The sequence below is a fragment of the Palaemon carinicauda genome, chromosome 35 (genome assembly GCF_036898095.1).
Source record: "Palaemon carinicauda isolate YSFRI2023 chromosome 35, ASM3689809v2, whole genome shotgun sequence".
Lineage (NCBI taxonomy): Eukaryota > Metazoa > Arthropoda > Malacostraca > Decapoda > Palaemonidae > Palaemon > Palaemon carinicauda.
Window position 1 is genome coordinate 77502128 of NC_090759.1, and position 10000 is coordinate 77512127.

The 10000-nt window shown below is 35.2% G+C and overlaps 1 protein-coding gene across 1 annotated transcript in view; it reads left to right on the plus strand.

Moving 5' to 3' along the window:
* The window catches only part of LOC137627898 (arginine kinase-like), an 80471-nt gene extending 70946 nt beyond the window's left edge, over positions 1-9525 (plus strand). Inside the window, exons 12-14 of the mRNA XM_068359341.1 lie at positions 1248-1448; positions 2577-2678; positions 9298-9525. Coding sequence (XP_068215442.1) covers positions 1248-1448; positions 2577-2678; positions 9298-9381 — 387 coding nt within the window. The 3' untranslated portion in view covers positions 9382-9525. The remainder of the gene's footprint in view (positions 1-1247; positions 1449-2576; positions 2679-9297) is intronic.
* The last annotated feature ends 475 nt before the right edge of the window (positions 9526-10000 follow it).

The following is a 10000-nucleotide window of genomic DNA, read 5'->3' on the forward strand; positions in this document are numbered from 1 at the left end:
AGTCCTTCAGGAATCTCTTAAATTAACTTTTCTATTAGGCTTTCAGGAATCTCTAAATTAACTTTTCTATTAGGCTTTTAGGAATCTCTAAATTAACTTTTCTATTAGGTTTTCAGGAATCTCTAAATTAACTTATTATATTAGTCCTTCAGGAATCTCTAAATTAACTTGTTCTTCTAGTCCTTCAGGAATCTCTAAATTAACTTTTTTATTAGGCATTCAGGAATCTCTAAATTATTTTAATGTTTTAGTTTTACTAACATGCAATTTTTTTATTGAAGAGGGAAATAGGATTTCGAGAAAAACTACTGAACGTGAAAATTATATATTTATATCTGGAATCTTTTTGTTTAGCATAATTGAGTTTGTTTATCAAAGTTTTCTTACGGATAAGCGAATGGCAACATAAAGCATTAATGGTCTCTCTTGATGTGGTGGAAGAGGGGGGGGGGGGGGGGCATCCTGCAGCAGTATCAAGCAAACTCTGCCTAGTACCTCGTTTTAAAGGCTTTCGAAAGACTCAAATTACGAACAGATCTTTGCTCAGGTAGCTTCTATGGCGTTTAAAAAGCTTCCAGAAAACCAAACTTACTGCCAGATCTTTGCTAAGACAGCTTCTATGGCGTTTAAAAAGCTTCCAGAAGACCAAACTTACTGCCAGATCTTTGCTAAGACAGCTTCTATGACGTTTAAAAAGCTTCCAGAAAACCAAACTTACTGCCAGATCTTTGCTAAGACAGCTTCTATGACGTTTAAAAAGCTTCCAGAAAACCAAACTTACTGCCAGATCTTTGCTAAGACAGCTTCTATGGCGTTTAAAAAGCTTCCAGAAGACCAAACTTACTGCCAGATCTTTACTAAGACAGCTTCTATGGCGTTTAAAAAGCTTCCAGAAGGCCAAACTTACTGCCAGATCTTTGCTAAGACAGCTTCTATGGCGTTTAAAAAGCTTCCAGAAGACCAAAATTACTGCCAGATCTTTTCTCAGACAGCTTCTATAACGTTTAAAAAGCTTCCAGAAGACTCAAATTACGAACAGATCTTTGCTCAAACAAAAACAAAAGAAAATCCCAATCGGTTTCTTGTTTCTTATTAGATATAGACTACCTCTCAAAATTGGGCGATAGATAGCTTCGATCTTGGATAGCTGTATGATGTGAGGATATGCATACTGTATTCTTAATGCATACACTTGAGAAATGTACAAACTTAAACAATATTCCTTTTTTTTTTTTTTTTTTTTTCAGGAAAAACGAGATTGGCTCCACAAGGCCATCCGCGTAGGATCCTTGCCCCACGTGCAGTATATCGCAGACACAGAGGATATTGCTCGTGCAAAGGACACCCGGAGTAGGACCTCCTTGCACATAGCGACGTTATGTGAAGAGAAGGAAATCATGGAGTTTCTGGCTGCGCAGTACCCAGACTTGCTGAAGATTGGGGATAATGTAAGGCGATTTGAGTTCTAGAGGGATACTCGAGCAAGGAACTGTAGTCACCTCTGGAGGATTTACGATGCTTTTTTTTTTTTTTTTTTTTTTTTAATATTTGCTTACCTGGTTGACAACTAATTTGTTTTTTTATGTTTTCTCGTTTTTATCTTTTTTCTAATCTATTTGGTTGCCTGGTTAACCCACAGCTTTTTCATTTTATTTCTTTGGATTCTAGCTTCATTTCGAAACTTAACTTTCATTGCAAGTCTGAAAAGGTAAAAACTGCGTTATTAAAATAACTTTGGTTTTGTCTATAACATCTAAGTAACTGTTTAATTATTTGCTTTATATAAGGTGTTTTTTTATATTATTTTTTTATTTTTTTATTTCTTTGAATTTTAGCTTCATTTCGAAACTTAACTTTCATTGCAAGTTTGAAAAGGTAAAAACTGCCTTATTATAATAACGTTGGTTTTGTCTTATAACATCTAAGTAACTGTTTAATTATTTGCTTTATATAAGGTGTTTTTATACTATTTTTTTTATTTTTTTTATTTCTTTGAATTTTAGCTTCATTTCGAAACTTAACTTTCATGGCAAGTCTGAAAAGGTAAAAACTGCCTTATTATAATAACGTTGGTTTTGCCCCATAACATCTACGTAACTTTCTAATTATTTGCTTTATGCAATTTGTTTTTTTAAATATTAGCCTTTTTAGTTTTATATTTCTTTGGATTTTCGTGTCGTTTCGAAATAACTTTCGTGACAAGTTTGATCAGGTAAAAACTGCCTTAGTACAATAACTTGAGGTTTGGCTACTACATTTACGTAACTTTCTAATAATCTTATCCCCATTTACCATCCGTATCCAAACAAGATTCGTGTTTTTTTTTTTTTTGGTCACGAATTTTTGTAATGCATTTTATATTTTTTTTCTCGATAAATGCTTTTCGTGACAGGTCTAAATAACTACGAAATTTATATAAAATCAGATGAATCTTATCTAGATAAAATAATCAGAAAGGTGGAAATTTCTAACAGGAACTTGACCCTCGTAAAAAAAGAAAAGAAAATATAAATATATGTATATATGTATATATTTATATATATATATATTTGCTCCAAATATCTAATTATTCACAGCTTGAGAGAACGCCCCTGCATTACGCCATGGCCGTCGAGGGCGTGGACCAAGTTGCAAAGGTGTTGGTGCAAGCGGGAGCTCGCAGGGCAGTGAAAGATTTGGTAAGTCTCGTGATGGCTTTTTTAAAGGTTTTAAGGGCCGCTCATGAATGGCAGAGACAAGGGTCATTGACATTGCCCTATCAAGCAAGACAATCTCCTAGAGGCTGACCATATATACATATAATCAGCTCCCATGCCCCCCTCTCCACTCAAGCTAGGACCAAGGAGGGCCAGGTAATGGCTGCTGATGACTCAGCAGATATATCTATAGGCTCCCCCAAACTCCCCATTCTTAGCTCACAATGATAATGAGGTTGCATAAACCAATGGAACTAACGAGTTTGAGCGGAACCCGAACCCCAAGACACTGCTCTAAGGGCTGACATATACATACATATATATATATATAAATATATATATATATATATATATATATATATATATATATATATATGTATATATAAGCAGCGCCTAAGCATCCCCTCTCCACCCAAGCTAGGACCAGGGAGGGTCAGGGAATGGCTGCTGATAGATAGATCTATAATCTCCCCCGAACTCCCCATCCATAACTCACAATGATAATAAGTTTGCAGCAACCAAAGGAAGTAACGAGTTTGAGCGGGACTCCATGACTCAGCAGATAGACCTATAAGCTCCCCAAACCATCCATCCTTAGCTCACAATGATAATGAGGTTGCATAAACCAAAGGAACTAACGAGTTTGAGCGGGACTCGAACCCCAGTCTGGCAATCACCAGGCGAAGACGCTACCGCCATCGTAGGTGCAGGAAAACATGATAAATCTTGTGGGTGTTGATCATTAGGTTGAACTTAGGCCTACTTTTCCACAGAAACATTTAAGGGGGGGGGGGCATGTTCTCAAATGTTTCTTAAGAGTATGTAGTTGGGACATGTTCTCAAATGTTTCTTAAGAGTATGTAGTTGGGACATGTTCTCAAATGTTTCTTTAGGGTAAGGAGTGTGAGGCAGGTTCTCAAATGTTTCTTTAGGGTAAGGAGTGTGAGGCAGGTTCTCAAATGTTTCTTTAGGGTAAGGAGTGTGAGGCAGGTTCTCAAATGTTTCTTTAGGGTAAGGAGTGTGAGGCAGGTTCTCAAATGTTTCTTTTAATAATTAGATTTTGTTGCCTAGTAGTAATGGTATTTCTCTTTTTCTTATTATTATTGGTAAGGTTGATATTATTACCTGTTTTTTCACATTTTTATGATTAACGTTCTTCATTATTATAGACGCAGTCTTTTATGTTTATTATATAGTTTATTTATTATTTTTGTGACATCCAATTTGCGCTAAGAGATTACTTTTATTATATAGAATATTTTAACAAGATATGAATTCATAATATACAGGGTTGATTTCTAAACTGCCTTTTATGCTAAAATAATTGATTTCAGGTTAAATTACTCCTAATTCAGTGTTAAATGTCGCATGACATCATAGCATGACGTGTGTGATTGTTGAATTATAAACTATAACTTTAAACATTTCTCCACTTCTGCATATAAATTTTTGTCTGAAATCCAAATTTTCTCCCTGAATATTTTTCATCATTGAGCAATGGATTTTTTTCATTAGTTGAGTGTGAATTAATAAACAAAATAATAAAAATGAAATTGCATGTATAATTAAATGCTTGTATTTTGAAAGGAATCCGAAAATTTTTATCACCATGACTAATTTTCCATGGATTTAATCTTCTTGTTAATGTGATAAGCTTGTTATTAAAATCACCGATGTGTGTTGGCTGTATCACTTCAAGATTAAAATAAACCTATTGTTATCTACTGGTGATTGGTAGTTGAGGAAGGAACCTGGAATGTCATTCATACCTCATACACACTTTTGTAATATGAAGAGAAGTTATTCATCCAATACTGTTTTGACGCTGTTACTGTTTTTAGTATGATATGTCGTTAATTTACTCTCATCATTTATTTATTTCCTTATTTCCTTTCCTCACTGGGCTATTTTTCCCTGTTGGAGCCCTTGGGCTTATAGCATCTTGCTTTTCCAACTAGGGTTGTAGCTTGGATAGTAATAATAATAATAATAATAATAATATGATAAGCTTGAAGTGTGGGACAGAGGTAGATGGAGAATGTTGGCCAGAAACATCGACCCCACATATAAGTGGCAAGCGATACAGACAAAGAAGAAGACTGTTTAAAATTTGCATTAGAAAACGGTAAATGTCTGGAAACATTTATTTCAGAATTTTTACTGTTTTAAAAACGGATATATTAACGTAAATGAGTGATATTACGGTCACCAGTCCGTAAAAGATGATAACAAAGTAAGGTAAAATTACGGTCGCCTGTATTTTACTGAAATACGGTTGAGAACTGTATGTGCACCAATTTAAAGACATTTGACATTTGAAGCTCTCTTATCTTGGAGGAATTTTTCAAGTAGAGAAATGAAAATTTAAATATTCTTAGAAGAATTCTTCAAGAAAATTAAACTCAAAATGATCATAGAAGATTTCTTTAAGGGCTTGATTACTGTCCAAAATAGATTATTATTATTAATATTATTATTATTATTATTATTATTACTTTCTAAGCTACAACCCTAGATGGAAAGCTGGATGCTATAAGCCCAGGGGCTCCAACAGGTAAAATAACCCAGTGAGGAAAGGAAACAAGGAGAAATAAAATATCTTAAGAAGAGTAACAACATTGAAATAAAGATCTCCTTTATAAACTTTCAATCATAGATGAATAGCTATTAAATTAATCAGACTTTTAAGATTCTGACCAGAGGTTCCTTCCCGAAACAGCCCTTTTCTGCCTAACCCTCGTGACGTGACCTTCACCTTCTTTACTCGCTTTCTTTCTCTATTTCCTACTCTCTCTAATTGTGGGAATTGCTATAGCGAGGAAGGACTCCCTCTGGAAGTTTCATCCATCCTGAAATAGTCAGGGGGCTCCAGGAGGAGGAGAGACTGCTTATCGACGTCAACATCAGGCCTATTCCTGAAGGACCCGGAGAAAGGTTACCTTGAGTCACTTTATCCTTGACGTGTTAGAGCTATCAATAAATGAATTTCAGTAGAACATGAACAGTAGAGATTGTTTTTTTCTTTACGTTTTTCGTATGACATTCAGTTTTTTTTTTTTTTTTTTCAGTTCCATTCAAAATCCTATTTGTCAAGATTTTCTTAAGGAACTTGGCTCAGTGTCAAAATTCTCTTAAGGAACTTGGCTCAGTGTCCAAATTCTCTTAAGGAACTTGGCTCAGTGTCCAAATTTTCTTGATGAACTTGGCTCAGTGTCAAAATTTTCTTGAGGAATCTGGCTTAGTGTCAAACTTTTTTTGAGGAACTTGGCTCAGTGTCAAAATTCTCTTAAGGAACTTAGCTCAGTGTCCAAATTTTCTTGATGAATTTGGCTGTGTCAAAATTTTCTTGAGGAATCTGGCTAAGGGTCAAAATTTTCTTGATGAACTTGGCTCAGTGTCAAAATTTTCTTGAGGAACTTGGCTCTGTGTCAAAATTTTCTTGAGGAATTTGGCTCAGTGTCAAAATTCTCTTAAGGAACTTAGCTCAGTGTCCAAATTTTCTTGATGAATTTGGCTCAGTGTCAAAATTTTCTTGAGGAATCTGGCTAAGGGTCAAAATTTTCTTGATGAACTTGGCTCAGTGTCAAAATTTTCTTGAGGAACTTGGCTCAGTGTCAAAATTTTCTGAAGGAACTTGGCTCAGTGTCAAAATTTTCTTGATGAAATTGGCTCAGTGTCAAAATTTTCTTGAGGAACTTGGCTCAGTGTCAAAATTCTCTTAAGGAACTTGGCTCAGTGTCAAAATTTTCTTAAGGAACTTGGCTCAGTGTCAAAATTTTCTTGATGAAATTGGCTCAGTGTCAAAATTTTCTTGAGGAACTTGGCTCAGTGTCAAAATTTTCTTGAGGAACTTGGCTCTGTGTCAAAATTTTCTTGATGAACTTGGCTCTGTGTCAAAATTTTCTTGAGGAACTTGGCTCAGTGTCAAAATTTTCTTGAGGAACTTGGCTCAGTGTCAAAATTTTCTGAGGAACTTGGCTCGGTGTCAAAATTCTCTTGAGGAACTTGGCTCAGTGTCAAAATTTTCTTAATGAACTTGGCTGAGTGTCAACATTTTCTTGATGAACTTGGCTCTGTGTCAAAATTTTCTTGATGAACTTGGCTCTGTGTCAAACTTTTCTTAAGGAACTTGGCTCAGTGTCAAGATTTTCTTAAGGAACCTAGCTCAGTGTCAAGTTTTTCTTAAGGAACTTGGTTCAGTGTCAAATCTTCTTAAAGAACTTGGCTCAGTGTCAAAATGTTCTCAAGGAACTTGGTTCAGTGTCAAAATTTTCTTAAGGAACTTGGCTCACTGTCAAAATTTTCTTAAGGAACTTGGCTTGGTGTCAAAATTTTCTTAAGGAACTTGCCTCAGTGTCAAAATTTTCTTAAGGAACTTGGTTCGGTGTCAAAATTTTCTTAAGGAATTTGCCTCAGTGTCAAAATTTTCTTTAGGAACTTGACTCAGTGTCAAAATTTTCTTAAGGAACTTGGCTCAGTGTCAAAATTTTCTTAAGGAACTTGGTTCAGTGTCAAAATTTTCTCAAGGAACTTGGCTGTGTCAAAATTTTCTTAAGGAACTTTGCTCAGCGTCAAAATTCTCTTAAGGAAGTTGATTCAGAGGTAACCTTAGTATAACCTTCAGTTTTTGTATAATAACTGTGTATCTTGACTTATATCTCAAGAATTTGACTGTGAGTTTAGAAGTTTTAAGGTAAGTTGTATGTATTTATACAAGCTTTTGGTTCTAATCAATGAGACTATTCAAACTTAATTAGATATTAGATGAGCTTTGATTAGTTATGTAAATATTATTGTGATGATTTACTTTAGAGTAATAGAAAGAAGCTATATGCCTTCAAAGGTATTATGTTTAGAATTAAAATACCCGGGTATCGTTTTTGCTTAGCACCATCCAAATTCTAGCACTCCTGTAATATTGAAGAACCAAAGGGACACTGAAGTGGTATATGCCCTCTTGATCCCCCCCCCCCCCCCCCAAAAAAAAAAAATAAAAGTGGCTCATTGTTAAAATTTTCTTGGTGAATTTGGTTCAGTGTCAAAGTTTTCTTAATGAACTTGGCTCAATGTCAAAGTTTTTTAAAGAAACTTAGCTCATTGACAAAATTTTCTGAAGGAACTTGGCTCAGTGTCAAAATTTTCTTTAGGAACTTGGCTCATTGTCAAAGTTTTCTTAAGAAACTTGGCTGATTGTCGATATTTTCTTAAGGAACTTGCGTCAGCTTCTATTTCCTTCCCATTCTATACGTTCTAAACCCATTTTTTATTTCGTAAAGGTTGTAAATATCTAATCTGCTTGTAAATATAAAAAGAGAAATAATTGCCTTTAGCAACAGTACCTTTCTCCAAACAAAGTTCGTGAGTCATAGAAATACAGCAGCTTAGTGTATGCCCAAGTTTATCATAGCTTTGGTTTTAGTTGTTGTTTTTTTTTTTATCAATGGTTAACGCTCGTTTTAGCTCTAGTAGCACTTGAAATAATTACGCCTTCAATCAGCTTACTGTATTACTGTACTTGTTTAGATAAAAATTGTATATATACCATTTATTTTCTTAATTTTCTATCCTGCATCGCTTACGTTCCCATTGGTCTTCCCTTTCCATCACCTAGCTGTCCAGCTTCTTCATAATATTATTACTTGCTAAGCTACAGCCCTAGTTGGAAAAGAAGGATGCTATAAGCCCAAGGGCTACAACAGGCGAAGTAGCCCAGTGAGGAAAGGAAATAACGGAAGTAATTAACAATTAAAATATTTCAAGAACAGTAACAACATTAGAATAAATATCTCATATATAAACTATAAAAACTTTAACAAAATATGAGGAAGAGAAATTAGATAGAATAATGTTCCCGAGTGCACCCTCAAGCAAGAGAACTCTAACCTAAGACAGTGGAAGACCATGGTACAGAGGCTATGGCATTACCCAAGACTAGAGTACACTGGTTTGATTTGGGAGTGTCCTTCTCCTAGAAGAGCTGCTTACCATAGCTAAAGAGTCTCTTCTACCTTTACCAAGAGGAGAGTAGCCAGTGATGGTAATTAGTGCTTGAAAGGCCTACTTGGCTATTCCTCTCGTTCGACACTGTCTTTGACTTTAAACATAGGGAAAGGCTTTTTTTTCTAGTCTCTGAATTATCACGACCTATTCCGAATGCTGCTAAATATTGCTTCTTTAACGTGGCCCTGCTCCAATTTAACATCTGCTTTATAAACTATAATGTCCTGGTCTGATCGACAGACATGACTCGGTGGTCAGGTCAAAAGATTTTCATTAAAAATCATTAAATATATGTATATACATATATATATATATATATATATATATATATATATATATATATATATATATATATATATATATATATATATATATATATATTTTTTTTTTTTTTTTTTTTTTTTCATGCAAAACTCACCGCATTACTGCCTGCCTGCCTGCTTTCCTGCCTGCCTGCCTGCATGCATGCACCTTTCTCCTGCAAAAAACACCAATGAAACATTGTGCAACTTATGAATATTTTCTTAATGAGTTGCTTTTAAAACAGAAACAATAATTAGTGTTTAATTATTTCCTTTCTTTCGTTGATCATCCTTTCCAGCGTGGAAAGCAACCCAGCTACTACTTCATGAACAGAGGAGAAGTCGTCGAAATGATTGAAGAGTTGAGACAGGAGGAAGAGTAGGGAAGAGAGAGATTCGCGAGTTGGAAAGATCGAGGCGTTTGGTGGAGAAGACAGAAGGGGGTGAGGGAAGAAGACTGAAGAGTTGTGGGAAGATATTACTGGAGTTTTCGATAGAGAAGATTGGAAAGCTGAGCGAAGAAGACTGAAGATTAGGGAAGGAAGAAGACTGAAGAGTTGTGGGAGATGATGACAGGAGTTTTCGATAGAGAAGATTGGAAAGCTGAGCGAAGAAGACTGAAGATTAGGGAAGGAAAAAGACTGCTGAGTTATGGGAAGATGATGACTGGAGTTTTCGATAGAGAGGATTGAAAAGATGAATGAAGAAAACTGAAGATTGGAGGGAGAAGACTGATAACTTATGGAAAGATGACTGGAGTTTTCGAAAGAGAAGATTGGAAAGCTGAATGAAGAAGACTGAAGATTGGAGGGAGAAGACTGATAACTTATGGGAAGATGAAAGGAGTTTTCAATAGAGAAGATTGAAAAGCTTAACGAAGAAGACTGAAGATTGGAGGGAGAAGACTCATAACCTATGGGAAGATGACTGAGTTTTCAACAGAGAAGATTGAAAAGCTTAACGAAGAAGTCTGAAGATTAGGGAAGGAAAAAGACTGATGTG